The sequence below is a fragment of the Neopsephotus bourkii genome, unplaced genomic scaffold (assembly GCF_033783945.1).
Source record: "Neopsephotus bourkii isolate Nb327-2 ecotype Australia unplaced genomic scaffold, CSIRO-AGI_Nbou_v1 NB_549, whole genome shotgun sequence".
In the NCBI taxonomy this organism is placed as follows: domain Eukaryota; kingdom Metazoa; phylum Chordata; class Aves; order Psittaciformes; family Psittacidae; genus Neopsephotus; species Neopsephotus bourkii.
Window position 1 is genome coordinate 1,294,857 of NW_026901050.1, and position 17,589 is coordinate 1,312,445.

Genomic DNA, 17,589 nt, shown 5'->3' on the forward strand with positions numbered 1-17,589 from the left:
TCTGGAAAAGAAGAAATAAACCAACTTATGTTGGTTTATTTACTTTAACCTCTAATTTTTTTGCTGGTAAAATCAGGCATGTTATTGCGGTGCATTCTGCAGGTTATATTAATAGCATTTACAATTCCCAGTAGGTTTAGCAGCAGCAGCTATTCACAAAGATGTCTGCCCCCAGTAATCACAGTTCACAAGTAGGCACATTAACATAAACCAAATATCATTAATATATACGTCCAGCTGTGAACAGAGTTGATTTGAAGGGAGGATGTGAGGGGGGGTAGGAGGATGCTATAACCATACCACTTCCTCAGTGACTACCTGTTTACCAAGGGCTACCACTCAGAGGAGCTTCACAGACAAATGAAGCAGTAACTCAAAGCTGTTTCCTTATGAATTGGCAGAACTGTCAGAGATCATGGCAAAAGTATTATGCCATTTTTAAACAGAAGTAGATTCAAAAATAGATGTAAGAGCACTCCTGCTGTTGGATCCTACTTAATGATTTGCTATTCAGAAAAAAAAGCTTTGAGCTAGAACAGTTCCCTAGCACAAAACAAGAGGTGAAATAATGAATCTGCAAGCCTGGAGAATCTTGAATATATGAAGCATTGCAAATGACCTAGGTGAAAACACGTGTTGATCCTCTGATGTTCACAACACTGTTGAAAATCAAAAATGATCAAGGCAGAAGAGGACCAAGATCCTCCAGAGATTCCAGAGACCTTTACCTACACGGTATTTCAGTGTGTGCACATGGATCTCCTCAAACAGTAACTGCATGCACAAAAAGTCATTATCAACTTCAAAATTTCTTATTCTATACCTGGGATTGAGATAGTTTAAAAAAGCACAAACTAAATCAAGCCTACTACAGCTCAGATACCAGTTTTACAGTCCTCAATTTCATTTTTACTACTCTTTTTAAGTGCTTCAGATATAATTTCAGTTAAAAAAAAATGGGGAAGGAAAGCAAGTAGAAGATGGATTCTCATCTGACATAACACTAAAAGGACTGATAAAAAGGCAGACAATAGCACTGCTTCTTAAACTGAGGGAACAAATCTTTAAATACTGTTTCACACATCTTTTAGCAAGGTAATTATCTGGATAAAAATAAGGAAGCGTGCCATGAGTCACAGCAGTTCAGATGTGAATCAATCCATCAAGAAAGTTCACAACCAGGACAGGTTTTTTTTAGAACCTACAGCTACTTTTCAAACACACTGCACTTTAATAAGACCAGAACAGAGTCATGCTTTCCAACCTGAACAGGCTTGTCACATTCAAAGAGGAGATTAGAATTCAAGAATTGATATTCATACATGTTAAAATAAAAGAAGAAAACACAGGTTCAGAGCTATTTTAGTACACGTTTGCCCATAGCAAGTTACTTCTCAAAGGTCACAGTTTGGCTTCACAGAAACCTCAGTGCTCGAAACACAAGAGAACTGAAGAGTTAAAACCCCTCTGGTTATTACCATGGAACAGTGCCTTTCTGGTACATAGCTGTCACATGTTTTAGAACAGCCACTGGAAAACAACAGTTAAAATGGCTGTTGGGTAAAGGGAGGAAAGCATCAAATACTTTAGCTATTTGCCAAGGAGCAAAGATCAAACTTGATCAATAGTATTTCTAGGATAGCAGGGTGGCAGTTGCTGACGGAACCTCGTACCAGTTGTATTACCTTTAAGAACTTCTGTATTTAATCAATGGGGTTTAACCACCACAACTTTATTTCCATGTACCTGAATGTTAACATTTCCAGTCAACCTAATATGAGGGTGGGAAAAACACAGAGGGTTAGGCGCATTCTAGAAAATACTGTGAACCTACACACCCATCAGAAAGGATTTATGTTTTATCATTCTATTTCAAACAAAAAATATGCACTTGGGAAATGAAATTAAGTGATAGGCATAAAAGGAATGTCTACTGGAAACATTCAGCTCCTGCATTAACAGGAGCAAATCATCATATGTAAAAACCTCCATGGAGTTTCCCACCCCCCAAAAGGAAAGTAATACATTTTAAAAGGCTACCTTTAGAGTCATTTTTTGAAAGCAAAAACAGGAGTGCATCCAAACGGCCCCACTGGATCTTTAATGAGAAAGTGCTGCTAACACATATGGAATAACAGTGCATGCGGTCATTTGGCCACCAACCCAAGCAGCAGCTGTCAACTTAATCCTACTGACTATGTCTTCAAAAGGCCATTTAAAAAAGAGGGAGAAAACCATAACAAAATACATGGAATAAGCAGGTTTTGGAACAAACTTATGAGTATGCAATTTCATATAAATATTTACAGAACTGCTGATGCACATGGGGTTTTGTTGTTGTACCAGCCTCCAGGCTATTGTTACAGGACAAAGACATGGCTTTAAGGTGGGACACATCAACTATTTCTTTTGACACAGCTCAATGCAAGCTCTAGAAGAGCCTGCAGACTTGAGGCATAATTTCAGCATATGGATGTAGCAGCGCTTCACCTTACAAGAGGCCCAAATCAGCCAATGACAGGTCAGGTATCTGAGCAAAAAGTGTGATTTGTGTTTTACAACTCAGTGTGGCTCCATGGGAAATGCAGAGGACGCTTCCACATGCTCCAGGACTTCCTCCAGGGAACAACACAGTTGCTTGGACAGGATATAGAGCTCAGCAGCCAAACATCTCTTTTACCTGCACTCTGCCAATTCCTTAAAGCTTCAGTCACAACTGTCACTTCCACATGAATGCAAGAGCAAAGTTGGCATTGTTACCTGCTATGCAGAAGCGGCATATCTGACTCGGCTGCATTAATGCAGCCTGCAAAGGGGAGAAAGTCAGGTGCCAGAAGCTGGTCATCTTCTCTGTCTGGTCAGAAGACTACTGTGCATAGGGGCACAACTTTTAAGTTCAGCAGGATGGGTCACTACACAAGAAAAAAGGGGTTTTGCAAGGAAAATTAAGGAGTAAAGAAAACATTTTAAAAAATGCTATTAAATTTTCACAGACAATGCAGTACTGAAAGGGGTGTGAAAAGACAGGTTAACTGTTAGAGATAAGCCCACCTGCACAGCAGACACAGACATTCCCACAAAAATCAGTGCCAAGTAATGCCACCAACCTAAAGCTGAACACTTAAATGAAACCAAGACCTTGCTCATTTATAGCTGATGTGGCCTTACACTAACTAAACAGAACTTGCAAAGTACATATGGTTACCCTCAAATACTTAGGTGCAGCACTCTTTAAAAATAAATAAAGTCAGATTTTTCCTTGACAGACAGGAACCCAGGGAGAATGGTGCCATGCAGAATGGTAATGTTCTTTACTTCTTCAGGGGTGACAAGGATAGGGGTCAGATAGGAAAAGGTTGGGAAAGGACAACCTTCCAAACACAGAACCAAACAGTGATGTGCACTTAATGGGATGCAATCCAAAACAACCAAAATCAGGACAAAAGAACCACCCTATAAAATAATATTCCAGCAAGCATACCACATCTCTCCACAGTAGTGAAGCAGTGCTGCAGCAATTTCTCTGCCCTCTGTCCTAGACTCTTTAAATCCCTCCACACAGGGGGGAGGACAAGCAAACTAGCACTAAGTACTTGGGGAGAATAAATACATCTCCCTACCAGGCATACCCCTCCTCAGAACAGAGAGCTGACTGCTTTACTAACACTTTAAAAGCTGATTTCTACCTATATTTAGACAAAGGGCAGATGCAGCCAAATCAAAGTAAATTATCCTGGTTTCTATTTTTGCTCTTTGAATGCATTTACATAGCATGCAATAATCTTTACAATGCATTAACTACTTCACTTTTATAACATTTGCTATAGTTAAATGCATGATTTTATCAGGGCATTTGATAAAACCAGAAAATAATGAAAAATATTTCAAGTTGGTTTGACTACACGTGCCACTAATTAAAAAGCTTCCAAAAATGTCTTGAATTAAGCAGTTGTATGAAGGGACTACTATGGACAGTTAGGGAGCTGAATCAACCACTTGGGGCTGGTCACAAAGCTGTCAAGAGTTTCAGTATAAGTACAATTGTGCCAAACTTCGTAAGAGAAGCTTTTCTTTTCCCCAGATTCTTCTGGTTTTCAACACTGAACAAACCAAGTAAGAGAAGTAATTGTAAAGAAAACACCATTGGCTCCAGAAGAGACTACTGTTGTCTAATACCACTTTCAAGCACTGAACTTTAACAAACTCCTTCCAAGTGCTTAGCTCATGACTTCCGCCCGTGAAACTGCTCAAATTTAATCCTTTGGCAACAAATATATACACTATTTAAGCATCTTTTTTTAATCCTTTGTATACAAGCAGATGGTATACTTAGATCTTAACAAGTTATAGTCATGTATTTCCCTAATGTAACTTTTAAATTAGAAATTTCCCTGTCCTGTTCACTACATCCTCGAGCTGAACGCTCCCTCAAAGTTCCCACAATCCACGCCAATAAACCACACTGAAAACAGATTAACCTTTTGTCTAGTCTTATCACTAAGAACCTTTGTACAAAATAATACAAAAAGCACAACAGAAAGTACAGCGTATCTCTCGTAATATAGAGAACATTAAGTACAGAAGAGCAAGAAAATTACCATAAATGCCACATAATTCACAGTATTGAACCTGATTTTTAAACACTAATAGCCACAGGTGTTCTCAGAACTTTGCATACTTTTAACAGCTTTCATTTATTTCAGCATAGCTTAATAAGATTCTGCTATCATGTCATACTCCGTCCTCTGGCACAGAAAAGGTAGAACTGGATACTTAGGTAAGATTTCTTACATATCAAATTACTTTTTTAATTAACACTTTGTAAAATACTTCTTCATTGAATGTTTGTCAGCCTGGTGTCATGTGTGTGCCTCCCCTACCACTGCATTCCATTTGTGTGTTTTACACTTTTATGTCACCTATACGGGCTTTGACACCTACCAGGACCAGCACTAACACTATGATCCTCCACTCACCTGCTCTACAGCCCGCAGCAGAGACAGATGACAGCCATGGAGCAGCCCCTGGAGGACTGTGATTTTTAAGCAAATACATAAAAACTGAAAAACAAAAATGTTGTTGCGGAGCAGTTTCAAGAACAAGCACCAAGCAGAGGCTGTAACCTGACCTTCACTGAGTCTTCCCAGCTTCTAAATAAACAATTATGAAGGCCAAGGGCTTTAACTTAACCCTTCTGTATTCCTTACTTTTTAACTAAAACTACTTATAACAACGACATCTCCTAAGAAACATACAAGTGATATGTATACAGCTCTTTGGTGAAGACTTCTAAGTGCAATTTTATTATACCTTTACTTTCCAAAATAATTATTCCCAGTGCAATCCCATAGTCAAAACATTTAAAATAAACAACAACAACAAAAAAAACACCACCAAACACTCAAGCTTTGTAGTTTTATCATCGTTTATACCAGAAAATTAAACCAGAGTCAAATGCATGAATGCCCTCAATCGTAACCCACTGATTTGAGCAGCTTTGCAGCAGGATCAAACTGGGAAGCAGAATGAAGTGAGGAAGTCCATTTTGATAAGGTTTTCATTAATGGCAATTTGAAACACTATCTTTTCCAACTGCTGATAAAAATATTTGCACAGCCAATGTGCTTATGTTGTGGTATCCCATACAACCATATGAGGTGATATGTGGAATATAAACCAGTAAGCTTAACTACTGGTTATAACTCAATTTCTCACAGAGCAGAGATGAAATATTTTCTTCCATTACAGAAGACTTCAGTATATTCCTATGCTGACATGCTTCACTAATTATTGTTTGTAGAGAAGTGACTAATTACTATGTTAGTTTATGCCAACTTAGTAATTTTTTTACAAGTGTATTTTCTTACTAGATATTTCCCTGCCCCAAGCAGGTATCTTCCTGCAGGGAGATAGAGGGATCACCAGTCACAACAGGCATGACTCCAAGCCGTCACTGGATGGTCTCCAAGAATTAGAGCTGCACATACAGAAGCATACAAGGGAGTTAAGAAGTTGAAGGGCTCTCTGTGCATGCATGTTTCTCTGAAGGAAAAGGCTGCAGCAAGTTCAGACTACTTTTGCCATACAGTTTTCACTTAACTGGACTACCCAAACACGATCTTATACTTTCCTTATAATCTCTCGAGAACAGATAAAGGGAAGAAAAAGTCTTTTTGATGTAATTTTCAGAGCTCTAATGTAAAACTATGAGTAGTAGAGCACATTATTAGCCTAATAAGGGAGAAAAACTACTTTAAAATGCTGCATTTTAAAGAAAGCTGGCATGAAGTTGTCATACATGAGACTGGAAAAAGCCAAGGGCCCTGAAAGGCAGCACATGTGGTAAACAAGTATGTTACAGAAGAACTTTTCTTGTTTCAGTGTTTTCACAGTCAGTGTAGTCAACATAAGATGTTATAAACAGAAGCAGGCATCCTTAAGACCCTAGGTTCTCCCACAATTAAAGAGGAATTCACAACCACACTCAAACCCCAAAGCAATCCAGAACCAGACAAGAAAATTAAGCACACTGCTAACTTCCAAAACACACTCTAAGAAGTTCCAGGCCAAGAGCATTAAAGCTACTTTCCCAGGGAGGCTCAAGGCAGACCACATTCAAATTCCTTCACTCCTCTCCCAGCCCCCAAACCAAAGGACACTCACGGAAGGCACCTCTTGACTGCTGGTACAAAGGAAGACATTAGAGTAAATTTATCTGAGCCAAAACACTCCTTTCTAGTTCCTACTCAGGGAAACTTTCAAGGAATAACTTTGCAGTCATTTGCTAACCTAAATAATTTATCGGTCCTCTCCCTTTTCACCACTTTGCAGAAGAAAAGAATGAGGGACTGCTTAGGCTCAGCTACAACCAGGTATCAAACTGTGGCCTTAGGCAGGAGATTCAATTATTACTGTTAGAAACTCTGCAAATGAAGAAATATAACCCAAGAAGCAGCTTGTCATTAAACTCCACCCTAAACCTGTGTAACTCCTACCCTCTCACAAAAATGTATTTATCCACTGACTATAAAGATTGAGGTACATTCAGGCAATGTACCTACTCCATTTCTTACACACAATCCTACCCTAGGCCCTACCAGAAATTCAGGCATTCAGTCCTTCATGTATTTCCTTCTCCTATCTGGCAGTTGGCCTTCACTGTGGTAAAGAACTTCTAAGTAAGTCACATAATTAGCAATGCTTTGGCTGTTAATTAACCTTGTAGAAGAAGAACAGAATAACAAGAAAAATGTATGTTGATGTTTCTGCCTGCACTGAACCTTGCTTGCTACAGGTCACTTTCATTGCTTCTTACCTCATAAAAAAACCCATGACAGTGCAAATACACACCAAAGCAGTTGCCACCTCACTTCTGCAACCACGCCATACAGTATGCAAACTAAGAACCTGGCATTTTGAACAGGCACCCTGTGATGAGTCATTGCTTCACAGCCATGCTACATGTCACTGCGCTCTACACAAGACCAGGTCGTGAAATCTTCAGGTCAAATGAGATCATTCCAACAATCCCTTCTTTCTTGAATTATTCATCCTACTTTTACAAGCTATCTTGCCCAAAAAGAAGTGGTGTCAGGCAACACAGGGGACAGTGTAGTTACGATATATAAAAACCAAGGGGGTTTTGAGAGCATCTCTAAAACACATGTACTTCAGTAGAGGCAGTAAGGGCTCCCACAGTGCAGAAGGCTCAACTCCAGCAGACATTTCCTGCAGACACATTCATTCTTTCTTTGGGTCCAGCTATAAGCATGCTGACTGCTACCACAAGACCAAACTTCAGGCCTAGAAGATTTATTTCTGCTTGTGGTCATGCCGAAAGCAAAGAGCCAGTTTTCTATAGAACCTACTCCAGAGTGACAGTTCCAAACAACTTTGCAACACCTCCAACCAGCATGGAGAAGAGCACTGCTAATACCAGTATGGCAAGCTTCCAGGGAAGGGGAGCTGAACTTCTCCTCTGACAGTCTCCACAGACACCGCTGGCATTGCTATTCCTCCTGTCATTCGAACAGATACTATTTCTTTGGCTTATGTAAGTTCCAGAGAAGAACTTTATAGAAGGAAACGTATCTGACTGCTCCCCCATGTAAGGGGTTGGATGTCGAGACAGGAAACCAGTGTGATACCCTAAATACTTACAGTATTTTTTACAGCCACTGCAACAGCTAAAGAGACTTTCAGAGCAACCTTAGGTTGAACTACACAGATGTCATCAACAGCTTTTTAACTCATGCCTATTTTTCTGCAAAATTCTACTTGTGGGCACAGACAATAATCTTTCAACAGCTGTGTGCTTGTGGATGGAAAGAAACAGAACACAGCACCATGGGGTAGAAGTGGAAGGGAAAAAAAAGATGAGCTAGGTGGTTACTATGGGATCAGGAATGATGCAGGACGTTAACAGCATTTGCAGCCTTTCAGGTGACAGAGAAGTGAGAAGAAAAAGTGTTCTTCTACAAGTCCTCCTTAACACTGAAAATTACCTCCCCCAGAATGAAAGAACACTATTATTATTTATTATTTATGTAAGACAACAGATACAGCAGAGCCATAAAACAAAATATTGCTCCTGGAACTGAGACAGGAGCAGAAGAAATGAAAGCTATCAGACGGTACCAATACATGGTTCTAATTTGACAAAGAGACTGCATAGCAACACATTATTAAGCATATGACAACTTTCAATTGATCCTCATGTTTTAGCAAACATTAGCAAGAACCAAACAGAACTCTGTAGTTACAAAGGAACTGAGGCAAAGGGGAGGGAATTCCATTAACATGCTATATCTGAAGTGTCCTTGTACCATGACTTGGGATATTTCACTAATTCAAAGCAATGAGTAATAACATAACCAAAAAAGTAACGTTAGCAATTTGTTTTTCTTCACCTGTTTATTTTATGCGTGCTCTCCCTTCATTTTAGCCTATGAGTACTTTGTGGGGTGACGCTGGTGAGACAATTAAGTATTAGCAGAGGCAGAGTAAAAGCAACAGACACCACACAGAGATCTGAGACAGGAAAGAGACATGAATGCTTCGGATGAAAAGAAAGGCGTTGCACAGACTACCTGACCACTATCATGAGCAATGGACACAAGAAGCAGATGACCTAAATAAAGGACATGGAAGGAGAGAATACCAATTACCCCTAACATTATACAAAACTGTGTCTGCAACAACGGATTTAAATGACTGCATTATGCATTAGTTACAGATTATGTTAGTATATAAATAACTACAGAACTTCCTGAAAGGGGGGTTTGGTTTGTTAGTTCTTTTTCTCTTCCCAGCTCAGCTGTCTGTGACTCAAGTAAGTCCTTCAGCTGTAAGTTAGGTAGATCCTTGGTCTCTTGTGCTGCCAGCTGCTGGATGACCACGTTCCTGAATGGAAGGTTCAACCTCCTCCCTGTTTAGAGGTACCAGTACAGCTGGAGCTATCAAAATGTAGGACAAACAGCAAAATCTTAAAATGAAACACTGAATTCCTCATGATTACCAGAATTTCTGTAAGCATTAAAACAGCTCATTTTGTCCTCAATGCTTTAACTACTGCAATTTCATTCTCATTTTGTCATACTGACTAGAATCCTTGCTCGTGCCCCCTTCTCATCCTTCCTTAACGTAATGTTACCTTTGCTTTCCTGAAAATTAAATAAATAAATAAATAAATAATGCGGATGTGCTCATCTTTTCTTCTCTGTATAGGATGGAAGTGCAGGATTTCAGCATAAAGTGAGAGTGAACCTCAAGTATGACTGCAGAATGACCAAGAATAATTTACAAGCAAATGCTCATCAGCAGGAATTAGGAAGCCCACTAAGTGACAGTTCATTGCTTGAGAGCATGGAAGCATTAAATATTTAGGATGGCTTCACGGCAGTTCAGGAATCGGTCAGAAATAGAATAACCCACACAAACAGGCAAAGCTATGTTCAAAACCTAACATTCACTAAGTTCTCCTAACATGAGTCAGTTTATAGTTAAGAGGCATTCTTTCCTACTTCTTTCTTCTCCATCCCCCTAACAACATAAGCGAAGTGTTAGAATAGGTAGACCTTTGCTTTACCCTTCTCAAATATAGTTCCAGTAATTTTGTGAGAAAAGCATTCATGTGTTCAGGCTGTCCTAAATAGGGAGGCTTAGTCACATACGCGATCTATTTACTAGTATAGTCCACCCAATTCACATACACACATTACTGTAAAAATAATCAATGAAAATCTAAGGTTATATTCAGTTCACAGTAAAGATCACCTCATTATTACAGGAGAGAAGACATTAGGTGCTTCAGCTAACAAGTAGTTCCTCAATCTACAAGGATCCTAAGGACCAACTAGTTTGACCCTGTTTCATTTGCATATCACTGCTGGTGCTTCCTGTTTAACTCTGCACTCACTCAAGTGGCTATCAGTCTTACCTTCCTTTCTTTCCCACCTACTCAGTCCCATGACTCTTGTATTAGCTCTAAGTTTGTGCTGAAATAGATCGGTGCTGTACAATTTATCAACACCTGAGCAATCACAACTGAAGTAACACGGTTAAAATGGTATATACCCACCCCTTGACACTGCCATTACAAGGGACAGGAAGAATAACACTCCCCGAAATTTCAGAGCTTAAGTATTATGATTCTGTCCTCATCTGCACAAAGGATAACACCAAGACAGCTTATTCCACATTCATCATCAAACGCCAGATTAGATCTTGTCCTCCACCCCCAACAAGGGAAAACAAGCCCCCCAACAGTCAGCACTGTAGGATTGCTCCCAGCACTCAGCAATGGGCTGCTTTGTTTATTTTTTTATTGACGTGAAGTGTTTTGTGATCTGTATTATGATACAGGTAATTTAAACACAAATATTATAAATAACTTTGAAACAGTCACTCGCTGTAACTAAGGCAACGAGTCTCCCACTCAATTTCCAGAAATAGGAATAGAGGAACAGAGGTAAGAACAAAATAAAGAAGTTGGCAGGAGCAAGAAAACAAATGATCGGGTATTAGTCTGACCTCAGGAAGGCCCAGCTGACCAGAGAGGAATAAAAGGTACAGCACCCGAGAAGCAAGGTAGCTGATAAAAATGAGGCGGAAGATGTGAAGTGTGGACTACCAAAGGTATTTGATTTCAGTCATCTTATTCCACAACCCATTTCAGTGAATGAAAACAGTGACAGGAATTTGGGAATGTAACAATCCACATCAGATAGCAGATTGCTAGTTCAGTCTCAACAAATGTTAGTTTCCTACAGGAATCACCGACTTTCTTGTGAGTGCTAAGGAAGTCTCTTCTTCATAGGCAAATGCACATTTGCCTACTTCCCCCCCCCCCCTTGTGCATCAAATGGTCACAAACCTTCAATGCTATCTACATGAATAGACCTTTATACCCCCACAGAAGGCCATAGAGTTAACAGGATCTGCCTTGAGGATCTGACTGCAGAATCAAGGCTTGCTTTGTTTCTCCCCCACCTTTTATTCTAAAATAAAGAAGTTTATTTTCTCCACTGAGAACTGCTTGCTCACAAGTCAAAGTTCCTGAGTTACCATCAGGCTATCTGATCCCCCAAAATGAACACGTGGTAGAACCAGGTTTTCTCAATACATTCTAATGGAAGGGCTAGTAATTACTTCATATAACAAGATAAATGGAGTTCAAGTTACTCAAAGTTGTCCACCAGTTAAAGAAACTTATCTTGTCAGTACATGTGGGTTCTTAGCCTGGGAACATGAGAATTAACAGTAAAGACTTCAGGTATCTTGGTAAGTATTACAGCTTCCTAATTTATTTATCTTGTATACAGTTAAAACAGATTAGATGCAAATTTTAGGAAGAAGGTGTGATGGGGAATAAAGAACAGAGTGGTTCTCAACTTCAACAAGTTTCCTGAAGAAGTATTTTTTAAAAAACAGTAACTTTAAAGTAACTTCTACCCACAAAAACCCAAAACAACACAAACCCACGTATCTCATTAGCTTATGTCCTAACAGAATTTATAGAGCAATACCACATAATTCCATTCCTGCCATACCCCTCCTTCATCAAACAGCAGCAATTCCTTTTCATCACCACAGGAGACCATTCCTCCTCTAAGTGTAACAAGGAACTAGTTGGGACATTTATTCTTGGCATGAATTCTAAAAGAATGAACTCTAACGCTGGCAGTAATGAAAATAGCAACCATAGAGGCATTCAGAGCGTTCACTATGACACTGCAAACATTTGTTTAACTGCCAATTGAACAAGATCCATCTTAGCTAAGCGAAAGATATAAATGGGCAATAAAGAAATCAGTGCTCTTACTGTTCAAGGACTTTCAAGATAAGTGGTCACTCTAATATCTTCATGTAGTTGTTCATATGTTGATCCTTTCCACTCGCATCTGACTCTGGGAATAAATGCATTGCCCCAAGCAGGTAAAAGTCACACAGAAAAATCCCATACAAATTCTCTTCCAATGTTCATTATTGTGAGCCCTGAGATTTCTTCCTATTACATATTTCAGATTCAGACAAAACAGGAAACATATAATTAAAACTATGATATACCAAAAGAAAAAAGAAAATAAAGCTTTATCAACTATCATGACACTGCATCCAATGAGCTTTGTCCCAAATAGTTCTACAGCTGCAAAATTAAAGAAAAATTAAGGCGATTTTGATCAGAGCTTCAAGCATTTCAACAAAAGCATACTGAAATGTAGGCCTATGCTAGCCTAGAAGACAACCTGTAGGCACATACACAGACAAGGTTTGTAACAGAGAAGCAACAAACCCCTCTGTTGTTAGGCAATCCAAATTCCACCTACTCACTAAGAAAAACTAAACTGTCAATTACTCCTTGGATGTAAGAGAGACTAACTCACAACCCTTTAAAGTGAAAATGTACTTGGCCTGGGAAACAGATGGCGTACCTGGAAACTACGAATAGGAAAAAAACCCAAAGACATTTAGCCATTCAGAGTTAGCTATGCAGAGTTCAGAGGGCTTTACACAGGACACCAAGGCATACTGTTACAGAGATTCACAACTTAGGCCTTTTCCTCTCCCCCTTCAAAAACAAAAAGAAAGGCCTGATAAAACACCAGTGAACCTTCACCTAAACTCTGCCTTCAAGGCAGTTGATTTCAGGAGAGTACCACAGTGCTTCCAGAAGAAGCAGACTTTTACAGCTTCCCTCTCACCTGGCATTTGAGCAGTTAAAGCAGCTTCTGATCGAGAAGAACCTGGTATACAAGCACCAATCTATAAAGACAGTAGGAAGGCAAACAAACTGAAGAGCAAATACCTTAATCATAAGGTACAATTACTATATTTTTCATCTCACAATATTTTTCATCTCTACCTGCATAACTTAACCTTCAGTGACAGCACTGGCAGGTTTGCTTCCTTGTTTTTAAGTGTTTCTGTTCAAAGTTGCACATCAAACCCAGAGCAACAAGAGCAGTCCACAGCTTCTACCTCGACACTTGAATGACTGTTCTTTCTCTGCCAGAGTTAAACGTTTGCTCAGCATTACAGGTAGCAACTTTGCTCAATTTAGCTTCAAAAGCAATTTTTTGCAAATATGACATGTGGGGTTTTTTTTATACCTATATACTCTGAAAGCAAATGTAAATCACTTCAGAAAGTGCACCCTGGATTACTTCAAGACTTTGAGAGATACTCCTACCTCATCGGGTTGCAAAGCAATAAGGCTCAAACAGCATTAACACAAGCTGTAGATAATGTACCTGCTGGCTGGTTGTTGAACCCAAGGAAAGTCCTACTCTTCTCAGTGCACAGAAAACATTTATTCTGAAAGTCAAGCGTATCAAATCACCCTCCAAAGATAACCAAATATTTGAGCTTCACAAACACCTTAAGCATCCATAGGACCAAAGTTTTGTTTATCAGTGCACTAAGTAAATTAAATCAACTGCAAGCGGAACCGGGACTTCACCCTCTGAGCTCACCTAAGACCCTCAGAGCAGTTTCTCACCTCACTCTAAGCTCACAAGCACTGCTTTTACACCAGCTTGCCGTAACTTCAAAAACTAAACTAAATCAAGTGTAAGAAAATAATAAGCTGCTTGCATGCCCTGACACTGCCTCTTCCTGGGCATAATCTGGACATTAACTAAGTAATGCATTACCAAAGAACCGAATCAACAGGTTTATGTTGATTTTGGAAAAAAAACAATCTTGAGAACTATACTAAAGTAACAACTTACTTAGTAGAAGTTTTATTCCAGAAAGTTATTGATCTGGCTGTTGCAGTTGGAAACTAGCAAATCACTTCCTACCAGCTGAACAGTACAACCTACAGAGCAGCCTTTGCACTCGCATATGAAACCCAGCTACTACTTTAGAGACAGACTTACTATAGGGATTACAAATACACATGACAATTTATTCTAAATGAACATATCACTGTGAAGGAAAGTATACGGTTCAAGCAGACAAGAAGCGTATTTCATTAAATACCAGAGGCAAACACCTCTGCTTTCATATAGTACCACAGAGTGGTTTTTATAATGAGCAGGTGGTATTATAATCTTAGTGCAGCATCTTGTCCTGAAGTCAACACATCTCTCAGCATACTGTAGAACACTGACCTGGAGGAATTTTCCACAGTTAACAAAACTGAGATATTTCATGGTAATTCCTTGTGATTTTGGGCATTTTTAAAGAAAACAATTTTAACAGAATTTAGTTTGTAAGAACAGATTTATCAAGGAACCAACACTTATCCAGCAGAAATACAGGTGCTACTAAAAAATCACTCCCCCTCTACAAAGGCTTCTTCAAAACCAGCACTCCACTCCCTCCTCTGCCTCCTTTCCCTGCCCCTCTGAGTGAAAGAATATTCCAATTCCCAGTACTGATGCACCTTTACATGTCCATTAAGTTTTTAAAGCAGTCCACCTCATACTTCTGGATTAAAACCTGCATTATGACAGAAGCCCAAATCCTCACAGACAGTACACTGTCAGACCAGTGGTCCCACATAGTGCAGTAGCTCACCTCAGCATCAGCCAACAGCAGGATCCTTCCCAGAAGAAGAGCTCTAGAGTCATTTCATGTTAACATACTGAGGATGGGGGTTTTGTGAGTTATCTCACACCGATTACTTGCAGAAAAGTTGCATCCCTTGGCTCTAACAGAAGGACTTATTTAATAGGTGAACAAGTGTTCATTCCTATGGAGAGCCTCACGTTGAATAGTAACAAAGCCTTACAAGAAACTTAACTCAAAGACGCTACGTGTATTTCGATCCGTTCATAGATGAAGTTGTAAAATACTACGAGACTTCACTAAGTTTGTATACATCAGGACATAAAGATCCCAGACCCATACTGCTGAACATTTTTTAGAACAAATATCAAAAGGGACTATGCAACCTGTAAAGAGACAGCCGTGGATGCAGACTGCTGAAAGGACTATCAGGTAAGGATGGGCCGATACCGATCAGCATCATAACCAGACACAGGATACCAGCTGCCAACCACTGCCAAGTTTCTAGGTGGGCTTTTATCCTGTCGTGCCTTTTTTTGGGGGGGTGGAGTCTCCAAGCATTACAGTCAGTTATCTGGAGTACCAAGGAGACCAGCAGCAGGGCGTGTGAGCCTTTATACTGAATTTGGTGTAACCCACATGCAACCATGAGAAAACACATTTTCTAGCAAGCACCTTTCTACAGGCGGCAAACCGGCAGAGCAGACCCTCCCACCTTTGTATCTCGGTACTGCACAGGAGACAATAGGTAGGACAGGGGAGTCACCAGAGGACAGGGCAGCCGAGATAAGTATTTTTCATGAGCAGGGATGGAAACCGAAGGAAGAGGCTAGCAAACAAAGAAGGGTGTGATGTGATGAAAGCAACCACTGAAAGCACGAGAAACCTTCTTGTTTTCAGACGGGGTGAGCGTACTCGGGGAAGGTTTGTCAACACCATGGAGGAGGCAAAAGACACAGCAGCAGAACAAAAGATTCTTAAAGGCCTGAAAGGGGAAGGTGGTGCGTGAAGGGACAAGCAGGCGGTTCTCTGGCACGGGAAACTGCGACCGGGTGCACTGCCTCGGCCCGCTCCGGATCCCGCAGGAGAGGAGCCAGCTCCCGCTGCCGGGCACGCCGCCTTCCACCGCGGCTCCCGAGCCGCCGCAGCCAGGCGGCTCCAGCCGGTCCCCTCACGCCGGGCAGCCACTGGGGCCCAGGCTCCTGCAGAGACCTTCCCGTTCCCTCTACATCGGCTTGGGGAGCACGCAGAGCCCCTCGTTACCCCTGCCGGGCCTGTCCCGCTCCCCTGGCGGGAAACGCGGCAGGGACCCCAGCCGGGGCAGCCCCACACGGGCAAGGCGTCTTCTTCCCTCCCTCCGCTCCGGAGCCGACCCGCATTGGCAGCGGGAGGGGAAAGCAGCGCAGGGGGCGGGCGGGCTCCGCGGCCACCTGTTAGGCCCGATACCTGCGCTGGGCGGCGGCTACAGCCAGCACAGCGGGGCCACCGAGGGGGCACCGGCGACAACACCAGGAGCACATGGCGCCTGCCGCCGCCGGCCGGGCGCCACCCAGCCCGGTCCCCGCCGGGCCGCGGCAAGCAGCCATGCTGCCCGCCCTGCCCGCCGCCTGTCACACACACACACACCGCGGCGAGGAGGGGGCGGGGAAGGGCGCGCAGCCGCCTCGCCCGGCGGCACCGGGAGGGAGGGGAAAGGAGAAGAGAAAGCACCCACCTGCTCGCGGAGTTTAAGGAACACCATGGCGAGGCCGCCGCACCGACCGACCGACCGAGCGGCCGCCGACTCCGGCCACCACGGGCTCCGCTCGCCTCGCCGCGCCGCGCCGCCCCCCCACCCCGCGCCGGCCACGCCCCCCTCCGAGCCCGCCGCGACTGCCGGCGCCACCCCGCGCCGTGGCCTCGCTCCGAACGCGCGCGGAGGGACCGCCAGGGGCGGGGCCTGATCTAGCCACGCCCCCTTCCCGACCAGCCCCGCCCCTTTCCTCTCTCTCCCGCGGAGCTTCCTGAATTAACCGCCCGCAGACATCAAAGGAGCTCGCCCGCGCCGCGGGCCGCGGCCCCGGCCCGCACCACCAAGGGCAGTGCTGATTGGCCCGCGAGAGACTGGGCGGAGTAAGCGGGGTGCTGATTGGCGGGGCGGGCCGGCAGGGGGAGATAACGTGAGGTGGGCACGGAGAAGCCGCTGTTCCCGTAGGAGCCAGGCCCGGCCGCGGCGACATGTCGGGACAAGATTGCTCCGGGGCGGGGTTTCGGTACAGCCTCTTTCGGGAGTTGGTCCGAGGCAGGAGGTCCCCGGCACCCCTCGGCCACGGGTAGCGCTTGGCCCCTGGGGGAGCGTCCGGCGCCTGCTTGCGGCCGTGCGGGGTGCGGTCACCGCCTGCCAGCCCCCAGCGGCTGTGAGTCCTTTCGCTGCCGAGAGGAAAAGGCGTCACCCGCCCTCACCTAGGTACTGAATGTTCATCTCTGGTGGAGGATGAGTAGAGATGTCACCTGTGTGAGTCTCGTGTGTTTTGAGAAGTAATTTGCAGGCTTGGTGGTAGGCTGGTAAATAGAATTGACACCTTCATAGATAAG

At 42.7% G+C, this 17,589-nt stretch overlaps 1 protein-coding gene across 1 annotated transcript in view; it reads right to left on the reverse strand.

Moving 5' to 3' along the window:
- ANKRD28 (ankyrin repeat domain 28) overlaps positions 1–16,824 on the reverse strand; it is a 119,003-nt gene extending 102,179 nt beyond the window's left edge. The window contains exon 1 of the mRNA XM_061351036.1: positions 16,730–16,824. Within this exon, the coding sequence (XP_061207020.1) occupies positions 16,730–16,756 (27 nt within the window). The 5' untranslated portion in view covers positions 16,757–16,824. The remainder of the gene's footprint in view (positions 1–16,729) is intronic.
- Positions 16,825–17,589: the final 765 nt, after the last annotated feature.